The following is a 23,613-nucleotide window of genomic DNA, read 5'->3' as shown; positions in this document are numbered from 1 at the left end:
CTGTACACTGAGTGCTATCAAAGCAACGGGGCTCCTCAGATCAAGACATTATTCAGCAGTCAAATTGAATTCCACAGCTAAGTATCTTTTGCTTTCAAATGTATCTTTTATATTAAACATTTGCATTATCCTTTTTTACAACTGTTGCCTGTCAATTATTGTAATTTCACACCAGAACATAAGAGTTAATGTCCATCCTGCAACACTTGGTACCAGGAGTGGGGTGGGAAGTTCCCAGTCCATATTGACAGCATGGCGGATCCTAGCAGCAGTTACTGACATTCAATATTTGTTTAATGAAGCCAAGGGATCAACTTCCCTATGTGTCAGTGGCAATTTATTGGCCAGGCCAAACACAACCACAAAGAACTACAGCATTACTCGATACTGGTGCAGAAGTATCACTGTTTCACTTTACATGGACACAACTTACACAACAGGCACACTGGGTTGCTGTGGAAGGGTTGGGTGGACAGCAGACGTGGGCAGGCAAGATTCACTGCAGACTCCAAATTGGCAAAGGTCCAATTTTCAAAACACAGGTGTTGGTATCTGAACTTCAAGATAACATAATTGGTATGGATATTTTGCGTGGACAAACCATACAGACTAAAAGTGGAACTTATGTGTTTGGATGTTCTCCAAGATCCTACACGGTGTCTGCAGTGAAGCCTATTGAGAGAGGTTTAGCTAAATGGTCTCCAGTGTACATTCCTCCTCCTCTACAGCTAGTTAATCTCAAACAATACCGAATACAAGGTGGTCTGAAAGAAATATCAGAGACTGTTCAAGCGTTACTAGAAGTTGGAGTTTTCAGACCCGCAGTCAGTCCTTTTAACTCTCCAGTCTACCCAGTTAAAAAAAAGATGGATCCTATCGCTTGACAATCGATTATAGGGGATTGGTCAAAGTAGCACCACCATTAGCAGCAACTGTTCCAGATATGGTTACTGGGGTAGAAAAGATTCCCGAAACAGCCGGAGAGTGGCATACAGTTGTGGATTTGGCAAATGCTTTCTTTTCCATTCCTATAGCACCCGAGAGTCAGGATCAATTTGCTTTCACTTGGGATGGACAACAATATATTGTGACAGTAATTCCGCAGGGCTATTTACATTCACCCAGCATTTGTCATGGTTTGGTGGCAAGAGATCTACAAATGCTAAAAGACTTGACTTGTTATCTGTACCATTATATTGAAGATATTATGATTTCAGGAGCAACAGAGGAACAGGTACAAAAAGATTTAAAATTATTGACTGATCACATGACCTCAAGAGGATGGAGAATTAATCCCTCAAAAGTTCAAGGTCCAGTGCAAATAGTGAAATTTCTAGGGGTAATATGGACTGGTCCACAGCGAATGATACCCCAACCAGTGCTGGATGCAATTTCTAACATTAGTTCGCCAACAACCGCTAAAGAAGCACAGAAGGTCTTGGGAGTTCTAGGATTTTGGAGAGCTTTTGTGCCCCACCTAGGCTTGATTCTTAGGCCTATCTACAATGTGACTAGAAAGAAGACTGAGTTTACATGGACAGATGAGCAAGAAAAAGCTTTGCATGCTGCAAAACATGCAATCAGGATTCATAATGCCCTTCGTCCCTTGCAACCAGATCAACCATTTTATCTAGATGTGACAGCAACTGAGCATGGGATGTCTTGGGGCCTGTTGCAGAAATCTCCACACACTAGAGCAAAAAAGATTCCAATCGGATTCTGGCCAAAACAATTATCTCCTGCCCAAAGAAGATATTCACCATTGGAGAAACAATTGTTAGCTGCTTACACAGCCTTAAATCATGTTGAGGCAACTACAAAGCAGCAACCAGTGACTGTCAGAACAGACTTACCAATAGCTGAATGGGTTTGACAAGAGGGCTTGGGTGCACGTACTGCAGTAGCTCAGAAACCACATTCTCTCTCTTGCTAAATCCTGCCGCTTCCAGCTGCGGAACATCGCTCGCATCCGGCCTTTCCTCTGCCAAGATGCCACCAAATGTCTTATTCACTCTCTGATCATCTCCCGCTTGGACTACTGCAACCTCCTCCTTACTGGCCTCCCCCTCTCTCATCTCGCTCCCCTTCGATCTGTACTTAACGCAGCCGCTAGGCTTATCTTCCTTTCTCGCCGCTCCTCTTCCGTCTCCCCCCTCTACCTATCCCTTCACTGGCTCCCATTCCCCTACAGAATCCTGTTCAAGCTCCTTACTCTTACATACAAGGCCCTCGCCAATGCCACTGCACCCTACATTTCCACCCTCCTCTCTATTCATGCTCCATCCCGCCCTCTCCGTTCTGCCAATGACCGTCGCCTCTCTTCCCCCCTGATCACCTCCCCCCATGCGCGTATCCAAGACTTCGCCCGCGCTGCCCCCCTCCACTGGAACAAACTCCCTCCCTCCATCAGAACCTCCCCTAATCTGTCCAGTTTCAAACGGACTTTAAAAACCCACCTTTTTCTTAAAGCCTTCCAGTCTCCCACTTAACTTCCTACCTTTTCTTCTGCCTCTTTCCCCTTCCCTTATTCTCCATTCCTCCCTCTCTCCCCGTGTCTCTATGTCTGTCTACCCCACCCCTTAGATTGTACGCTCCTTTGAGCAGGGTCTTCTCTCCTCCTGTCTTCACCACTTTTAACTCTGCTCTCCAGCTACCTCGCCCTCCTCCTTGAGGACCCTCTTCCCCTTGTCCCCCCTCTGGGGGTCTCCCTGTCACCCGGGCCCTCCCTCTTGGACTCTGTCTTAGGAGGATCTTCCCCTCTCCCCTCCCCCGCCCCCCTAGCTGTGCTTTGAGCTCACTGAGTTACTGTGCTTATTGTTTACTGTACTGTGCTGTCTCACCTCGTATTGTAATTTTGTTTGTCCCTGTACGGCGCTACGGACGCCTAGTGGCGCCCTATAAATAAAAATTAATAATAATAATAATAACGCTACAGAAATGGAAGTGGTACTTGAGTGAAAGAGGTGGAGTGTCATCACAAGAGCCTGCTGATATCAGTACACAGCTAGCTGGTTTGGTCACGTTTCAATCAGATGAACTTGAACAACTCATTCTCCAGATAGGGGGCAGCCCAGTGACAGAGGCTAAACCATGGGCACAACTGACAATTGAAGAGAAATACAGAGCTTGGTTTACCGATGGCTCAGCGCAACTAATATATAATGGACGAGTATGGACAGCCGCTGCCTACCAACCAGTAACAGAAACCATACTTCATGAAACAGGTGACGGTGGGTCGTCAATATGCAGAATTACAGGCTGTGAGCATGCTCATTCGTAAAACAGAGGGAGATGTCATTATATATACAGACAGTTGGGCAGTGTATAAATGACTTTTAATATGGATGCCTACATGGAAACAAGATCATTGGCAAGTACATGGAAAATAAATATGGGGAGGTTCTGCAGTCTGGGAGTCTATCTGGACATGTAAATGCACACACTAACTTTTCTTATAATGATGTAGCAGACCAACTAGCACAAGTCAGTGTTTGTTCTGTGACAGAGGCAGATGAAGATGAAGAACTGAAAAGATTGGGAGTAGTCCCATGTCCAGTCGGGACACAGAGGAGCACAAGGCACTAGAGATTGGGCCAACCAAAAAGGAATACCATTGACACACTTGATGGCCAGAGACATTGTTGCTAAGTGTCCAACATGTCAAGAAGTAAACTATAGAAAACACTTGAAGGGTGATGTAGGCTCTAAATATCGAGGAAAAGCTGCTGGACAAGTGTGGCAAATAGACTTTATAGGACCACTACCTACAGGAAGAGGTGGTCTCAAATATTGCGTTACAGCCGTTAATACATACTCAGGAGTTCTTATAATACATCCTTGTAAGCATGTTGCACAAGAGGCGAAACTTACATTATTACAAGACATACAGAGACATTATGGTACTCCTATGGAGGTCCAAAAAGATAATGGAACTCACTTTACTGGCCAACGAATCAGAAAATGGGCCAAGGAGGAGGAAGTACATTGGGTGTATCATATACCTTACTATCCTCAGGCTGCCGGGCTCATAGAGAAAATGAATGGTTTATTGAAAGAGCAAGTTAGATAAATATCACCACATCATACATTGAGGGGATGGGATAGGGTGATAAGAAAGGCAGTACAGAAAGTCAACCAAAGGATAATAGGAGATCAAACTCCTTTCCAGCGAATGATGACTGCCCCTGTGATACCCCCACCCCTTTCTACAATAATTTTCAGTAAGAAAACAACTGAAGACACAGAAACATAAGATTGAGGTAGTGGCCCATGAAGAACAAGAGTTCAAAGACCCCCCCATGGGTCATAGACCCAGATAGGGACACTCCAGATCCTATGTACAAAGTACCAACAGGGATAACAAGTATAGAAACCAAATCTTCACTGTATTTTATACCAGTACCAGAGGTGATAGAACATTGCTCATGGGAAGAATCAGCTACATTGGATAAATTGGGGGAATATTGTGTCACTTTGATCCCTAATCAATGGTGGTTTGTGGAGAAGGGACAAATATTAGGACATTTGATAGTGGTACCCGATTCAGTTTACGTAGAAGTAAAAACCAGTGAACATCAGACAGGATGCAAAGTTTGGGTAACACCAGTTGGGACAGAAAAGGAAAAGAAAATAGGAGAAATACTAGCTTCAGGTCTTGGCGATACATATTTAGTATTACTAGAAGGAACAGATAATCCTGTTTATTTCTCTTCCCGCAGGTTGATTCCTATTGCTGAGTGATGGCCTGGAAGTGAATTGTGTGGCCTCTTCTGGTGATCTTGTGACTTGGGTCTCACAAATATTATGGAACAGAGGAAAGAGCAAACGACATAAACATTCAGGAGTTGACTGGAATTATGCTCATTTATAGCATTCATTATTGGCCTGCCAAGCAAGAGAACTATTCAAGTTGCTGGATTTGTACCCATTCGCCAAGTTCAGATGGAACACTTCTGTATGTTGCTGTATCGATATTCGCTGGAACAATTTTTATTACAAGACAAGACCCTCCTAATTGGTTTTCTCGGTGGGGAGGTTGGTTTAGTGGTATTATTCATAGTTTGCTATATGTAATCCTTGTTTTAATTGTGATTTATACAATTATTTTTTTTAAAGATTATAATCAACTATTTTATAAAATGCTGTTGAAACAAACAAACAAACAAACAGTTAAGGCATTGCCTTTAAGGATAACTTACTAATAGCTTGCATAAGTCAGAGAGTGGAATGTGATGTAAAGGGTTAACAGGACTGTGTATGTGTCTTATGCAAGCCCTCTCTGATCTTTTAAGATAACATTCATACAATGATCCCTGTAAGTACAAGGACATTTTTATATGTCCAGGACTGGTTTTAACTAGTCTCTGTGGGGAGAAGGGGGTTCGATTCAGAAGTTTAATAGGCAGCTGATAGCCACATAATGTTAGCTTTAATTGGAACATCGTCTGAAAAGCTTTGTCCAACAAATTATCCTGATTACACTGAGTGCTATCAAAGCAACGGGGCTCCTCAGATCAAGACATTATTCAGCAGTCAAATTGAATTCCACAGCTAAGTATCTTTTGCTTTCAAATGTATCTTTTATATTAAACATTTGTATTATCCTTTTTTACAACTGTTGCCTGTCAATTATTGTAATTTCACACCAGAACATAAAAGTTAATGTCCATCCTGCGACAACATGTATCGTACAGATTATGCAACTTCAAACAATCTTTCAAAGCCCTGGAGATCCTCCCATCCCTCCTGTCAGGAAGAGCAGTCGTTGGTGACAATTCCTGGAAGATCTGTATGTTGTGACCTTCATATGTTAGGGTATGCAATTTTCTGGTCCCACATACGATCATCTCCTTGGCAGTATAGAAATGAAGTCGTAGAATGACATCCCTAGGCTGGTGTTGGTCGGTCGACCTGGGTTTTAGGGCCCTACGGGCTCTGTCCAGTAGTAAGTGTTCCTCCAGGACCTTGGGGGCCAGTTGGGAGAAAAGCTTCTTAAGATATTGGTCGAGGTGCGCAGATTCAACCGTTTCCGGAATGCCCTTTAGACGTAGATTAGCCCGGTTATCAATATCTTTGTGATGCTCCTGGACAGATGTCAGATCACTGCGAAGACATACGATATCCTCCTCCATTCCTGGCTGGGAGGACACCACCGTCTCTAGTCTCCGTTCAACTTGATCGGTGTGGTCGCTGATTGAGGTCATCTTCGCACGTAGTGAGTGGAGGGCAGTTTGCACCTCTGAGTGAACAGAAGACTTAAGCTATTTCATTTCTTGAATTAGCGTTAAGAAGTCCGGTCTTGTTATCGGGGATATGTCGTCCTCGTCTGAGTCAGAATCAGCAGAAGTGTGTGGCGAATCTGTCCTCACCCAGTGCGGGGTTGAGGTCGGTTGTTTCGAGCAATATTGAGGAAGTCCTTTGGGATGAGATTTCTTACTTCCCATAGGCATGTTGGAAGAACACAGAGAGCTAGAGATTTAAGCAGGAATTTTTGAAGGTGTGGTATACCCAAGCAGGATAGTAGAGTAAAATACAAAGAACGGGCCCACGTAGGTGGGAGGACTCACATGAATCTGGAATTGAAAAGCGATGTAGAAAAGTCCCCCCCCCTCCCGCAAGCATGTGGAGGGTTATTAAATCATTGAACGTCCCAGGAGATCCGGGTTGGGGTGAAGCAAGGTTACGTCCGCCCCGGAGTGCGGTTGCAGGTAAAATACAGGGTGAGTGGGTTAGTAACCAGAAGTAGCCTTTGTAAGGAAGGACTGAGAGCCTGGTCCTGATATCAGAGGGAACCTTGTATGCATAGGAACACAGGTATAGTAGGGTAGGCAACTGACCACTAGAGAGCAGCAGGCCATGTAGAGCCTGTGAATGCTGAACCATGCAGCGCAGACAGCCAATATGCAGCAGATGGTCCTCAGTGCCAGGAATTGTCCAGGCACCAGTTGTTCCAGGGAGAGACTACAAAAGTCTCAGGCCAGACAGGTAAGTGATGTGGGTTTGGCAGCAGGAGTCCCGGAGAAAATCAGGTGTGGAAGTGACGGGTTCCTGCCGGGACCCGCGGGCACAGTATTTTGAGTTGAACTTAGATGTTAGGGGGGCAAAGCCCTCTTCTGATCTGCTGCGGTAGTTGTAGCATGCGCAGGAAGGGTATAGGAGGGAGGTCGGGGCTAAGAATTGTGCAACTCATGGTTTCCTCGGAGACAGGAACCCTTCAGTTGCATGGTGGTCCTTTTCAGTATCGCTGCCCGAAGTTCTTGTGAGAGGACCCCCTGCCAATGGGTGCAGAAGTCCACAGGTTCTGGAGGGGATGGTCAAGGTCCTTGTCGGGGAGCAACCTGGTGGTGGAAGGAAGTCTGCGATTGAAACGGGCCAGCCATTGGGGTCAGCGGGCGGGAAAGGCCGTAGGGATATTACCGGCCTGTATTCCCGCGGTCCGGAGCTCCGCAGCTGGGGAGAACATCCAGTCCCGTGTCTGCTCCACCAGAGAAAAGCAGATGATGCTTTTAGACAGCAATATAGCCCTATGGATAGAAAAAACAAGGTGATTGAGCCGGAGCCCCAAGATCGTGCGTCCTCTCAGAATGTCTGCCAGGCCACGCTCCCCCTACACCTATATTTTTATGTGGAAGTGCAGGTACTTACAAGCCAAAATGTGGTGTCTGGCTGGGTGCAAAATTTTGCATCTTGTGATGAGAGGTGTTGCTTGCATTATAGGAGCCTAGTTATGCATCCACATGCAAAACAAGATTTTGTTTTGGGGGACACAAAAATTTGATTGAAATCCAATGGGTGGAAAAGGTTCCCTATTTGTCTTGGTGGACTATGTAGCTGAATTGAATTTTACAGGTATCTAAGGTACCAAAATTATAAGTCATCCTATGTTTCAATAGGACACTTTTTGCACCTTCCTGGCACACTTTATATGGAATGGCATGTATGAAAAGATTTTAATATGGAAAAGTGACTTGTAATAAATACTGTCCTGATATTCCCCTCACCCTCATGATTAATTACAGCCTAAAGTGCTATTAGGTTGGACTTAAAGTAATATTTTAACTGTTTCCAATATTCAAATTTCCGGTTAGTTTTGTCTCATGCTTCTGCACATATCAATGCATGTCTAAACAAAGACTTGTGTCTCCACTCCTATATGTTTCATGGTCATTGTACTTGCGTTCCAAGTCATTAAACACATAGGAGGGGATTCAGATCTTTCAGGATGCTCACAAAGCCCAAAGATCAATAAGCAAGGTTCAAAATTACAGTGGTACATAAGACAGAAAGTGCATGTGCTAAGTATTGGCGCTTGCCCGATGGTTAACAGCAAGGCGGGGGAATTGTTACGATAGAAAATCCTCAGATACTATATTTCGGCCAAACATGATGAGTGGGTCGATCTGTTACCTTGGGCAGAATTCAAACATAATAATCATTCTCATGACTCCACCTAGGCCTCTCCTTTCTTTGCTCTTCAGGGATTTCATCCTAAACTTCCTCCATTCCATGACTTACCTGCATCTGGAGTTCTTTCTGTGAATACTCTTTTACAAGATTTCTCGGCTAGGTGGGCCCAAATCAAACGCAGACGGTCTCAAACTTCTGCCTTAAGTAAGAAATCTTATGATAAAAAGAGAAGACCTACTCCTCTACTCTCTCCCAGTGCCAATACGGTACCGCAACATCGCGGATTTCTGTGCGCTGCCTTATGGGGTGCGCACAGAAATACGCGATGCTGCGATACTGGGACCCGTGCGGCCAGGTGTAATCATGGCCGTGAATCCTAATTGAATATGCCCCTTAGCTGGATACAAGAAATGTATGCTTTATGCCAAAGGAAGTTTGACGGGGTGCCCAAACTTTTCAAATGCCACATTTACTGTTTTATTTCTTTCAAACTCAGCATACAAATAATAACTGTGCTTTAAAATAAGCATAAATATGTCATGTTTGGGTTGGTAGTGCCACGTTGAGGTTTTGGTAGATTCTTTTCACATAGAGATTCAGTGAAACATATATTTTGACCAGTGCCATCCAAACCTTTGCATCCAACTGTAAATATAACTCTGGGGTTTTACAAGTGTGTATTCTGCTGTATACTGTCGTTATATATAAATTATATGCATTAACCAAGCTGAAATAGGGCTGGGATTAAAGTGTATGTTTTGTAGTTGTTAGGCATGTGGAAGCTGTTGCTGCAGGCAACTGTGTGTGGGTGTTGACTGTGGTGATAGGAGAATGTATGGTAAAGTGGCTTGCATTACAAAAGACAAGTAGCATAGGCGCTAAGTATTGGGCGTTTGTGGCTGATGTCACGGGACTTTCACAGGAGCATTTATTGGACAGCTAAGTGGGGATTCTATACTTTGGGTCTTTAGCTGCAATGTGGTAACATCATAACATGAAGGAGAAATAAAAACATATTTGTAACATATTTTACTCTAAGTATCCTATATTTTATGAAAGTGTGTATATCCAACTAAAGTCCCTACACTAACTAGTAAACTATGACGCTGGTAGTAGACTATACCCTGACAGCAAGTCACAATGTGTACATTGAGGAATCAGGCAACATACAAAAAGTGTGCAATTCCAATAAAAATCATATTTGTTAGCACTTCTGCCTCACAGCGCTGGAGTCATGAGTTCAATTCCCGACCATGGCCTTATCTGTGTGGAGTTTGTATGTTCTCCCCGTGTTTGCGTGGGTTTCCTCCGGGTGCTCTGGTTTCCTCCCACACTCCAAAAACATACTGGTAGTTTAATTGGCTGCTATCAAAATTGACCTTAGTCTCTCTCGGTCTGTGTGTGTGTATGTTAGGGAATTTTGACTGTAAGTCCCAATGGGGCAGGGACTGATGTGAACGAGTTCTCTGTACAGCGCTGCGGAATTAGTGGCGCTATATAAATAGTTGATGATGATGATGATATTTCTCTAGAAAATGGGTGTCATATTTACTCAGTGTCAAAAAAGAGAAAGTCTTAAGCCTGATGAGACAAGGAAACGGAAGACTGGATAGCTCAGATTTTTGCTCCTGTTTGATGTTCTAATCAATGATTAAAAGAAACAAAAAACATCTACTAAAATGGGTACAAAACAAAAATATACTTAGTATATCATGACAAATAAGAAAGTGGTTCTTTTCTTATCCACTTTCAAGGTCTATAAGTCGTTACTTTAGTTTATTGCAAGCAGCCCTTGTAGGAATAACTTTGACCTGGGTGGTCCAGGTGTTTGAGTGGCTGCATTTGCAGTTAGGGGACAGGGAATTGAAGGATGTAGGAAGCTTGGCTCGGCATGGGAATGGATTAGACTCTTTTGTTTTCCCTTTCACAAACAATAAAAACTGAACAGACAACCTATGTGTGTTTTCTCCTATACTGTTGTGACGCTATTGATAGTCACAAAAAACCCCAGAATGGGGTGGTATGGGTAAATGTAATGGGGTGAAATGACAGAAGGAAACGGGGGGCTACACTACACATTTTAGTTCAGTTATTGTGGAATATTTATAGCCACTACTAGTAATGTTTTTATTTTTACTCCAAACACTGCGGTTTTCGTGCAGAATTCTTCTATACTAAAACTACATAGGCTATATCTGAATATGTAATATTGTTATTATATGTTAGCTATTATATTACAATATATACCTCACAAGCTGTCTGATCACAACATGCTAGCACCACTAACGTAAGTGAAAACTTAACTCACTGTCTTAGTGGCAGAGCAATGGTGTGCATTTTAAAAGTCTCTTCCTTATGTAACTTACAATCTCGGTATACTTGCTGAGATATTAGAACATGCAATGACAAGATCACAGGAAGAGCTGATACTGTGATTTGAACCAGGTTTACCCTGGGAATGTCCCTAATCTCTGAAACTCCTAACGTCTACACTAATTATAATTCCACACGCCATGCACAGACTTTAAATATAGACGATGATACTTTATACTATGCACCAGACATAGTAGACGCTTTAAAACTCCTTGCTAAAATAAAAAGACCACTATATGAATTTTAAATCAGCATACTTGTATTATATTTTTCAACTGTGCTTCTGTTTTTATATTCAGCTTCATAATTATTTATATGTATACATTAGTACATATTAGCTAATAAAAAAAAGAGTCTACATTGTTAAATAAAGTTGTATAGAATCTGAGTCATGAAGGATGACGTTGTTGGAAAACATTAAATTATGTGGTGAGTTTCAATTCATTTTCTAAGAACTTTTTTTTTCTGTAACGGTATATAGCTCTTGATATTTTCCAGTATTCTGCAATCTGCCTTCCCACAATGCAGCTGCAGCTCAGTCCTTATAACTGAAAGCATTAAACATGCTCATAGCTCCCTCTGATGATGACTGAGATTCGTACAACTTTTTTTCCTCTTCTTCTTGCTTTCAGCTGCTGAGTGGTTAGATTTAATTGCTTGCAAGTGAGGTCACCAAAAGGTATTTATCGAAAAGCATTGAACAACAACAGGCTCAACACACACACACAGAAAACCCCTCTTGCATGTTGATTTATGGAAACAATTAGGAATGTACTACAGTTTTTCTGAGTTGAGAAATATTGCCGCTACAGACTCTCATGTTGCAAAAACCAGGCAGCAGAAATGGAATACACGTACATCCAGCTGTTATCATCGAGAACAAGTAAGTTATCTTTGCTTTTTAAACAACAATTAGTGTTCTAGATCTGCAAGGCTTTTCTTTTATTCCTTCATTCTGTGAGACACTGGATTAGATGACAATTGTTTATAGAATTAAGGGCACTTTTAAGTGAATGTCTCTGTAACATAGTGTTTAGTGATCCCAGTGTTTCCTGACAGCTCAGCTCACATGCTGCTGTCCATAAGGCATGCTTGCAAAACAGTGTGTGTTCCCTGTATTTCACAGTGTTAGCTAATACAGAATTGTATGAGCGTGAACATATATCATTTAATGACAAAGCCAAATAATTGTGCACTATGATAACAATATACTTATCATGTTTGATTTCATGTACTTGTTTTAGACAATATTAGCTGTACACTGGGGAGAAAGAAAACTTTGTTTAGTTTTTAAGTAGAAGTATGTTTAATCAGCTGTCATGGGTAGGGTTGCTGGCTTCTACTATAAACTTTATCATATCTTTACAGTTCTGTTACATTTGCATTCAACAGTAAGTCTGAGTGGTCTTGAATATTACGACTGCCAAGGTCATCCCATTCTGATCTTCTGAGGACACAACGTAGACAGATCACTATTGCAAGGTCCACAGTTTATGGCATAGCCACAAGACAATAAGACAAGCCTGGAGGTATCCTGAGTCATTTTAATTTACACCAATAGCAAAGTGTACAATCAGGTCTTGGACCTAAAAACACAGATCCACCTGAGATTTTCGTTTCATTATGATGTTCATGAACACCCAGAGCACTGCACTATAATGCGCAAATGGATACTAACTTGGATCCTGCCAACTTTGCTCTACATACCATACCTTTACATTATCTTTCTACTGGGCACGCTCTCATTAGCCTGCAATGACATGACTCCTGAGCAAATGGCTGTAAATGTGAACTGTTCCAGCCCTGAGCGGCATACCAGAAGCTATGATTATATGGAAGGGGGGGATGTAAGAATAAGGAAACTTTTTTGTGGAACGCAGTGGTATCTGTGGATTGATAAGCGTGGTAATGTGAAGGGTACCCAGGACCCAAACAACAGCTACAGTAAGTAATCATCTCATGCTTCATTAATCATCATGCTACAAAAATATGACTCTGCTTTAAAAATGAATGAAAATAATAATGCAATTATACTGTGATCTTTTTCTTGATCCACCCCACATAATGTACATAATCCAAGATAAATGAGATTTGTGTTTTATTCCCATAGACATACTTTTTAGACAATACAATGCAGACTGATTGCTAGTTATTTACTTAAATCTGGTAACCATTAGCTAAATGCATCTTGTCCTGCTAAGCAATTCAAGAGTAAGAATATTTTAATGAATTAAAGTGGAATTCACAACATAAGATTTGTCGCTCTGCATAATTTGCAAAATATATGCACGTATCTTGTATGCACTGGAATAGGAGTGATATATACAATTTTAAATATTAAAGAGAACCTGTCACCTGTGGGAAAAAAGTAGACGTAATTAAAAAACAGTGTGTGCTCAATACAAACAGCTGAACTCAATAGCTGGACTCGGTTCAATTCTGGGTGGCTTCCTAACTAGATTGCAGCTTCCATGCCTTGCGAGCGCTGAGGCAGGTAAGCTGAATTAAAATAAACTGCCTGTGGGAGAACATAAGACAGTATTCAGCATGGCTATTTGCATACAAAGTGTTATCTTTTTATATTCTCTTCCAAGCAAAGGGAGCACAGAGTGACTGTTTATTTTATGCATGCAAAGTACACAATGTACTACTTAAAAATTACATTTTCCCACAGGTGACAGGTTCTGTATAAGCTACTGCACACCTAAAATATAGATGGATCTGTAGATGATCCTTCTGGTAATACTACTCCATAGCAAAAAGGGATAAGCAAGTTGTAGAGATTGAAGGCTGATTTATGGTCGAGGAGTTAGAGGACTGTAGTAGTAATTATAACAATAGAATACATTGAGTGGAAGGACGGCTGGCAGGTGGAGTCCATCCTACTGCAGGTGTCTCCAGAAATGATGCTATTTAATAGCATTATTATTTTTTTATATAGCAAAGTCTGGGACATATGTATTTTCCCATGTGACACAAATATCTGTATTCATATTTCAGAGGGAGTTAACAAAATGATTAACAGAACAGGTGAATTAAATGAATGGATGACACATCAATAATGTAACAGAGTCACAAAACTCCAAAGGCATATTTAGGATTATGTCACTCTGACAGGGTATTTAAAGGCGATGTAACACATCAAATTCACTTAGGCAGGTTGGATGTTGGGTGTGTAAAATAATGCATCATCCAGAATAATAGAGTACAAGGGATGGTTGATTTCAGTTTTAGAGACCGGAGCATCAGATTGACATGAAGATGATGCTAAGTAGCACATAATTTGCACTACAATGGATGGAGCGGGAAAACCGCTTGTATATTCCAGAGCACTAAATATAAACACAAATGCAACTCATATACAATATTTACATACACTGCCCAATGGTGGAAATCTGCACTAGAACCAAAGCAACCAATCAGCAATTAGCTTATATCTGCCTAGTGTACGTTTGACAATGAAAGCAAAAATCTGATTGATTGCTGAGATTTTAGTGCAAATTTGCAGCTTTGACCAATGTTAGCAAGTAACCCTCAATGACTTGTGGAGTACATCATGTCAGTAGATTTCACATCTGAATGATATATTCTGACAAGGTTTATGTGGTGTGCGAGGATGTGGAAAATGTATTATAACTAAGGAAATACCAATACTGAATTCAAGGCAGGTATTTTAAATGTGATAAATAAAGGGCTTTTAAATGGTATCAGTGGTTTTACTATCTACTATGCAAAGCAATGCTTTCTTATGAAAAATGCAATATTGTGGAACCTACAACTTCTATATATGATGTATAGCAATACATTACAAGTTCAAATTACCATATGTCTTTCTCACATTACCATAAATATGTCTTTACTTTACAGACTGACATGTTTAGAGGCAAATTAGAGACCAACTTTCTATTCATGTACTGGTCCATCAACCATATGAAGGTATACTCAGATTATAAATGATAGATTTCCAAAGTTACAATTGGTTGCAACCATGAGAAATTGTCACCACATGGATGATTTGAATATTGTATGCCTGAAATGCATAGGACTAGTAAAATCTAGTGAAGATTACTAGATATGTGTATGTTAAGAGGTCCTGTTTATTTTTTAGAGCTCCATTGCTCTATGCGTTTTGATTACTCAAGTCAGGATTAGAGAACATCATTCAATTACTATGTGGTATTATAATTTCTAAACATAAAAACTCTTGGCAGATCAATATGGAGTCAACCATGCTAATGTGTGTGAGACTTGATCCTTGTGGACTCTAAGCTGGCGCGTTACACTGCTACTCTGATGCAGGAGCCAGGATAGTATTTTACGCCATTCGTATTTCACAGGAATGAGCTTATCTTGGCTGCTATAGCCCGAAAGTCTTTGCTGTGACCATCAAAAGCCACTGCTAATGGTTTAGTGGTCATGCTGCAAATGAATCAAGAAGGAAATATTTGTAAAATTAACCATTTCATAGTGTTAGTATCAGATTTGAAGAGATTTAATATCCCACTATAGTTCATCTCAATATAATAATCAGGTCTTTGGTTGTTACTCATTTTTATTTTATTATTTTTAATAATTAGTTACTAATAGTTTCAGAACTCTCTGTGAAAACTTATTTCCAACAGATGCTTGATTATTTTAGGGTGTTCATTAAAAACAATCAATCACTAACACATGTCTGTGTTATGTTTTGAACACCAGACAAGGTACTAAAATGTTTATACAGGGACTATATGAGATAATCCTGTGGTGAGAAAATGGGATGTTAGTTATAGATAGTACAGTGTGTCTGATTCTGGTTTTTCATCTCTTCTGGCATTCCACATGGTATTAATGATGCACCTCTAATCTACTGTGCACCGAATGGCTCTCAAGTAAATGCAATCACTTGTGTTCCCATTTATACTACATTAAGGTACAACACTAAGAGAATAGTGAACTGATTTAACGGGTACCTCACTAGTTTACATTTATCAATTCCTACCAACAAAAAATAGTTAAGGCAAATCTAAAATTGGTGGCATGTGTACTCATTATACATAGGTAGTACTTGTGGAATTTAAGCAGAGTACTTATAGAGAAGAAAGAGCTCTTTAGTGGACAAATTAGAGCGGTTAGCTGGCCTGTTGATACTGAATACCAACTTACAAACTGTTTACTATCTATACAGTGTCTAATATAATGTTATATCTGCTGTAATGCTGTATCAGTACCACTCCCAAGCTTTTATATTCAGTGGAATGTGTGTATTTATGACTAATCAAGACAAATAAAGTTATTGATGTATTTTGTTAGATCTAAAGGCAACAAGCCTTAAGCAATGGAATCATTTAAACCTTAAAAGGGCATAATTGGTAACCTAATTACAAGCTCGAGACAGAATCTCCTAGTAATTCATTTATAATTGTACTATTTTACAATGCCTGCAGGTAACGCCGAGTGACAAAATGGGATGTTACCTCTTAACAACATAAGGACTCAAATATATATGCTGCAGAACTGTGCAGTCACATTCTTTACTTCAAAACAGAATTGTATATTTGTTTTAGAAATCAAACATAAGTTTCAAAGTATTTCTTCTAAATGTAATCAAATTTGAAAAAAAAGGTTTTTTGGTCATTTTCATCGTTTGCCCTAGACTCTGGTAATACTTCAGTTCTTCTACACCATTAGAGCACATTTTGTATGTTTGTTTGCCATTTATCGGCCAAAAAAAACCTAAATATTTTACCCTATTATGAAATTAGGAGGTGCCTCTTAAAAGGCGTATCTGTACTTATAAACATCCATAAACTGAGACATTGCAACATAATCTCATGCATCTTCCTTTAGTCTCTTGGGACAAACTTTCTGATCTTTTTTTGTTTTTGTCTACACACTAACTAACTGATGCTGGGCACACATGGGCAATTGTGGAATTTTGGCTTAGCGACAGAATCCATTATGGCCATTATTCTGGGTGGTCAAATCAGACAGAGGGACCTGATAGTGCGGCTAACAGATGACCACACACAGTCGCTGATAGGGTCATTTACCAACCAGGTTTTCAGTCATACCCTCAGTGAAACTTGATCGGATCATTCCTGGGCATGCTGATCATTTGGGGCCACATATGCAGCGATATTAAACCAATTTGTTGATATAACTGTGTGTGGCCAGCATAAGAGTGATGGGTTCTTTTCATTGGTTTTAATAGTAAAATGATCCATGGGAACAAAATGATATCAAGCAGTTTGTAGAAAATTGAGTTTACAAAGCGATGAAATAGATTTGTTATTCTAACTATTTTAGTCTGTCTCCATAGTGCTGACAGAGAAACAAGCTATGGCACTTACTAGCTTCACTAGTGGTACTTAAGTAATGGATGCAAATGATTCAGTATTCTCTGGAAAACGCTGTGTAATATAGTGGCAATATATAAACAACAATAGTAATAATAATAATAGTAATAATAAAAATAATAATAATAATAATAATAATAATAATAATAATAATAATACTACTACAGCCAGTAACTGTTCCTTATTCTTACGTGAAGGTTGTATTTAACAAGTAATTTAGATTAACAGTATGTTGATGGCACATGCAAGCAATTACCTATAAAGATGCTGTACCAATCTATCAGTTAAATTAACAAATTAGCTTATGTGCTAGCCAAAGCATAATGGTAAACTGCAGGCACTGGAAAATGTTCCACTGGAAACAGACTAAGAAATCGGTTGCAAACAAGAAAATATTGCAAAAAAAAAAAAAAAAGAAGCTAAATGTGGGGTTTAAAATGTATTAATCTTTCTAACCAACAAGGACCATTAAATAAAATAACTCCTGTTCTTATTTGTTCACCAGATATTATGGAATAAATCTATGTCAGAATAATATTTATGAGAGCTCTAGAAGTATTTTTGAAGAGCAGTCTAATTAACTAAAATGCTGTGCATTTATTATGTTAGTTTCCTATAAAAGTTTGTTCTAACATTCTTCCAACAACACTGATATAAAGAAAGGGTTTTCATTATTTAGAGCTGATTAAAATTGCAGAGTCAGTTTCTGAGCAGGGCTCTTATCTCTCAAAGTATTTAAATACAGTTTACTGCAGTGCTTAACAACCAGTGACATATTTTTCTATAATCATCACAGTATGGTTGGGTCTTCTGCTCTTTTGTACACTCTAACTTAATGCTGATTAAAGCCCATTAAAGTTGTAAGAAAAAAGTGACTTGGGTAATCTGATCTTGGATAAATAATAACAAAGTGACTGAGGAGAAAGAGTGAATAAGTAAATAACTATAACAAAAACAAACTAAGTATATAAACATTTTAATGAATGACTGAGGTCTGCAATCAACAACCTGGAAAAGCAATATTCACGTTTGTAGAATTCATAATTTTGTGGCAAAGTAAGGTAAACTCCTGAAGAACTGTGAATGACCACATCATCTGGTCTATCTGTCCCAGGAGGTGAAACAGTTAAACTGTTTGATTTTGGAATAAATTAACATAAGAATGATAAAGTTGCCAGTGACTGGTCTACAATAACCACTTAATAATTGTAACTTGGAATCGTACACACAATGTATTTTTAGACAAAGTGACAAATACAGTTGTGGTCTTTAATAGTTTTTCATACAGTGTTCAGTTTGGCTGACAAAATTATTGCCCTTTATGACTTTTTATATAGTTTTACATTTAGCTGGTTGAGAATGTGGGATGTTCCAGTTAACAATAGATTGAGACCAATAAACTGCATATAAATGGCCATACATATGCAGATCTGGTCATTTGGTCACACATGTGAAGGGCCAAATGGCATAGATCTAGTCATATGGTGGTGAGGCTTAACAACCCACAAAGTACGTATGTCTTATCAGTGGCTCAGGTACCTCCCTTTTACAATTAAGGAGAATATTTTCATCAACTATTTTGTAAATGCAATTTTTCAAGTTATACTCTAAAACAACATTTTGAAAATTGTGTAGTCGACTGATGTCCCATGAAAAGGATCACGGGTAACCAGATTTTCTATTTTATGCAATCAAATTAGAACGGATCATATTGGATTTTGACCATATCAGACGATTATTTTGGGGAATGGGAACACACATTATTGAGAATTACTAAAATGATCATCAGATCTGCTTGTGTGCAGCTGAAGCCTGCACAAGTAATATTTAGAAAATTATCTTCTGTCAATAATTTTTATTGAAACTTTTTCAAAAGTATATGGAGGTACAGAACAAAAAGGCAAATACATGGGGGACTCCCACACAGGGGGGAAGGAGTCACTCAAGTGAAACAACGCTATAATATCAGCAGTATTTATACAGACAAAGAAGAAAAATAAGTGCACACCAAGGCTTATTGTCCTACATTACGGCAGTATGAAAATATTCATGGTATAACAGGAGTGCAGGGGGGTGTAACATGTTCGTTGGTCTGGGGAGATTCTATAAGGGCCGCTGGAGTAGGGGGTGGTGAGGAAACAAGGGCGTCTCGAGTTGTGACAGGGCCGTCTGTAACATATTTATGTAATCTAAACCATCTCATAATTGGTGCTGATGCAGATGTGGAATAGGACATGTCTATTGTCTCCATCTCAAAGCTATATTGAATCTTTGAGATAATTCAGGATATGGTAGGAGAGGTGAGAGACGTCCAGTTTTGGACTATCGTTGCCCTAGCTGCTATTAGTATGTGTCTTAAGAGATAGCGATCTAGTTTAGAAATGGAAGTCAGGTATATATGAAGAAGGGCTAAGGCAGGGTCTGGAGCAACTGTGGTTTTCAAAACAGTGTATATCAAGGCGAAGACCTCACCCCAGAGCAGCTTAAGCACAACAGATTTTTTTTTTTAATAGAAATATAGCAATTAACAGAATTTATTACTTCAAAAATGTCTGTAGATTTACACCAGTATCAAGACAGGAATGTCATGGAAAATGTTCATCCAATCCCTACTTTATCCCTACTTATTCCTGTCCGTACCTAAGTTTTTATAGAGCTTCAAAAGAAGTAAAATGATGCCGAAACTAAAATGTATACCTTTGTCTTTGGGCTCTATAAATTCATCAGTCCATATAAAAACATAATTTGGTATCCACATACTTAGGACAACTATGCGGTTAAATTGCAAATTTCTGGGGTTGCACTAACTCTAAAAGTAGTTTTGGGAAGAATAATAATAATAAATAATATTTTTTGCTGAGCTTTTTTCTAAAACTAGTTACCACCAACTGAATTATGGCAATTAAAGGCCATGTATGCTATGAGTACAGGAGTTTGTCTAATTATAACCTTTTTATTTTTCTTACATATTATAGTGACCAAATTGAAAACTATATAATTTTGCAATTAAACAATGATTAATTTTGCAATTTCACTGTAGTTTTGTTTTGTACTGCTGTAGAACATTTTCAAAATGGGTGATTGTGGAGGAGGATCAAGTCTCAGGTATATTTGGGCAGGCAGACAGGACCTGACATCTATGACACTTCTGCTCCAGAGTAAACATAATGTACAAACACTGTTTAGTCCATGAAATAATCAAGACAGACTGTTGTCAACAGTGAGTATTCCATAAGAATGTAATGCCAAACAGAGACTGCACTCCCAACACAACTGCTGTCATGTTACAAAGAAAACAAAACCAAATATGATTATTATTTTAAAAAATGGTTTATGAGTTTTCCTTTCTTAAAGGAACATATTAAGACACACAAAATTGCATCTTGGTCTGTAAGTGGAACACAAGCTAATATTCAACATACAGAAGAGTTTGCAGATCTAATGTACTTACCGCATGTACATCAGATTCCTACTGAAAGTGATATGACACTGTTCTAAATTTATCTACACTGCATATCAACACATTACTTTCCTACATTTGCTATCTCTCCTCTGGGAGATCCCGGAAGGAAGGTCCAAGTGAAAAGTGCAGGGGAAGTGGCAATTGCACCATAATGGCCCCACCCCTGACATGCAATCCCAAAATTCGCAGCATTACGCAGTGGGATATGGGGCCTCGATGACGAGAATTGTTGCAAATCATGACAACAAGCTCCCTCCAAACTTCACTAGATGCGCGAGAGTGCCCTGCTCTCCCTGGAATCTGGGAGGATTCTACAAAAAAATTCAGGAGTCTCTGAACATTCTGGGAGAGTAGACAAGTTTAATCAACATGTGATTATAAAAAGCATAGTTGTGCATTTTGAAATGCCTGATTTACTAACCACTACAGCTTTTAGTTGGAACTCTTCTTTACTGGTTGTCCAGTGCATTGATTTTGGCATTTGACATTTACAAGTGATATGTCTCCTTAGTCTTTGGCAGTGTTTTTGCCTACCCATGGCAAAAGTGTTTTTTTACTTATATATAACACATAAAAGTGATATGAATGTATGTAAAATATGCTGCAAAACCCAATTTATAGATAAAGTATAGTGATGTCACTTGTGTCGTATGACTCATTGTGAAAATATTCCATGATGGAATGTATAACTGTCAGTGGTGGTGAAACACACCTGGATGTGAGGATCACCTCATACAATTTGTGCATTCTAAATTCCTATGAACCTATATAAAAAATCCTCATCCTGCGGCCACATGATTTTAAATGACTATAGAACTACTTAACAACCTTATAATTTAACACAGATGAAACAAAATCGCATTATTGCGCAGCAGAGGGGAGTCGGGCAGAGCTGTGATGATGCAAATCGTGGTGCCATGTCCCCCACACTTTTCCCTGGGATCTCCCCTCTGCAGAGGGCAGGTTCAAAAATAGGCAATATGATTTGATTATAGCTGACATTTTTCCAGCACAGTTTAGAAAATGAAAGCTAAAAATATATGGGATACAGCATATTTGTGCACATGTAAGTAGATTGCTTATAAGTGGACTGTTTTACATTATTTTTTATTGCCTGAAATAAAACAATGAACCTAGCGTGCAAAGACGCTGTATAACACAGACTGACTTTAGAGCATGAAGATTAGGGCTTCCAAACAAAAGGTACCATAAATTCACAGGTTTACGTGAGATTCCTCACAAAGCTAATAGTTTACGTTCACTGTTATTAGTAAGATTTCCAGACATCTCAATTGTACAGTACTTGGGCTGTAGAGTGATGGGAACTTGGTATGTTGTCAATTCCTGTCTATGTTTTTAATGTCTCTTTTTCGTCTTGCTTTGTTTGGAAGGGAGTGATATGGCAAGCCTGGGATAATTGCATTACATATAGCTTGAGGCAAAGCAGCTTTTGTAAATGGTAGTTCCCTTTAGGATCAAAAGAACAAGTAAAATTGTACTCATTAATCAGAGCTTCAGGTCAATTGATTAAAAGATATTACATATTTTTTAAATGATGCCTTATACATCTGGTTTCTGTGTGACAATCACTTTGAAATTCACATGTACACATTTACACCTGTATGTCACCTTGAGCTGCAGCAAGACAGATACGAAGCAGGCACTATAGATAATGAAATTTGTCAGCTAGTCACGGGAAATTCTCACCTACAAGATTTAGACCAAGTATTGGCAACCTGTGACTGACAATGAGCAACAATTCTTTTTCTCGCAATATATGCTGACATTTCTAGTTTCACATATAATACATATATAGACACAAGTTGCCTCTAAGCCTTCTTATACAAGGTGTTTTTTCCCCTACTTTATATAAATGTTCAGGAATCGCATGATTAATAATCATTATATACAATGAGGCGCTATTATATAATTTTACTTTCAATTAGAAAGATGTTTACTGAAATATAAAAGAGGAGGACAGGCCTGAAATAAAAACAAAGATAAAAAAAGGGAACACTTATGCAAACCACAACTTCTGTTACATGGGGAAACAGGCAAGTGGCTATTAGGATAATATGGTATCACTTACATTTATTTAATAACACTTTCAGTAATGACAATCTCACAATTACCACAAGAAATCAAACAACATTAACACCAAGTAGCCAGATCTTCATGGAGAATTGCAAAGCAAATCTTCAGTATCAATTTAATAAAGGTCCAATTCACTTCTATTTGCTTACAGCATAAACCTATTCTGGTTTATGGAGCAACCAACATAAAGGTGCACTGCACTATTATTAGCAGTATTGCTGTAAATGGGCATGGTGGAAACAGTAACATACATACTTGACGACTTTTGAGATCTCCCTGCCATTTCCTGAGGGCATGATTATGGGAACTGCATCCTTAGTTCCGCCCCCTTTGCTAAGCGACACACCTATTACAATGCGGGGGGGATGGAAGGGCAAGGTGTGGGAGGTTCTCTGCTCTCCCGGGAGTCCGGAAGAACTCCCAGAAACATGTGTGCCTCCCGGTCATTCTGGAAGAGTAGGCAACTATGCAGCAAAACCATTACTACAAAGTCCTACCTAGTAACCACATTTGGACCATACCTCATTCATTTATACTTTTCTATTTGTCTCCGAAAATACTGCTTAGCTGAGTCTCATTTATCTATTAAATGAATGACCCTTAATATCTCTTTAGTTGCCTTAAGCAATGGAAAATGCACATGTTTAGAACTGCTGAAGAAGTGAGAGCATTTGTTTGAAAATAAATTATTATTAAAATAATTGTAAAAAGTTATGAAAAAAATGCTATTTATTCCACATTATTCAACAAAATTACCACGTTTATTTATAATTACTTTTTAATGTGTCTCCTCTTTAGTATGTATTAACATGAGCAGCAACAGTGCTGCAGATTATAAAAAACGGATTCTGACAAAGCTCAGTTATACTTAATTAAACACTATCTACTTAATGTCATTTTCACCATTAAGAATACAATTTTGATGAATAGTTGCTGCTA

The 23,613-nt window shown here is 39.1% G+C and overlaps 2 protein-coding genes across 4 annotated transcripts in view; one reads left to right on the top strand and one right to left on the bottom strand.

The window, feature by feature from the left end:
• FAM227B (family with sequence similarity 227 member B) overlaps positions 1 to 23,613 on the bottom strand; it is a 408,110-nt gene that overhangs the window by 217,804 nt on the left and 166,693 nt on the right. The gene's annotated exons all lie outside the window — the stretch shown is intronic.
• FGF7 (fibroblast growth factor 7) overlaps positions 11,318 to 23,613 on the top strand; it is a 52,282-nt gene continuing 39,986 nt past the window's right edge. Inside the window, exons 1-2 of one of the 2 annotated variants that reach the window (XM_075207963.1) lie at positions 11,318 to 11,662; positions 12,172 to 12,723. In XM_075207963.1, the coding sequence (XP_075064064.1) occupies positions 12,438 to 12,723 (286 nt within the window). In that variant the 5' untranslated portion in view covers positions 11,318 to 11,662; positions 12,172 to 12,437. Of the gene's footprint in view, positions 11,663 to 12,147; positions 12,724 to 23,613 lie in introns of both variants that reach the window. The other variant, XM_075207962.1, reaches the window with a different exon arrangement.

Source organism: Mixophyes fleayi, chromosome 4 (assembly GCF_038048845.1).
Source record: "Mixophyes fleayi isolate aMixFle1 chromosome 4, aMixFle1.hap1, whole genome shotgun sequence".
Classification (NCBI taxonomy): domain Eukaryota; kingdom Metazoa; phylum Chordata; class Amphibia; order Anura; family Limnodynastidae; genus Mixophyes; species Mixophyes fleayi.
The sequence above is the reverse complement of the archived record's forward strand: the minus strand, read 5'-3'. Positions and strand labels throughout refer to the sequence as shown.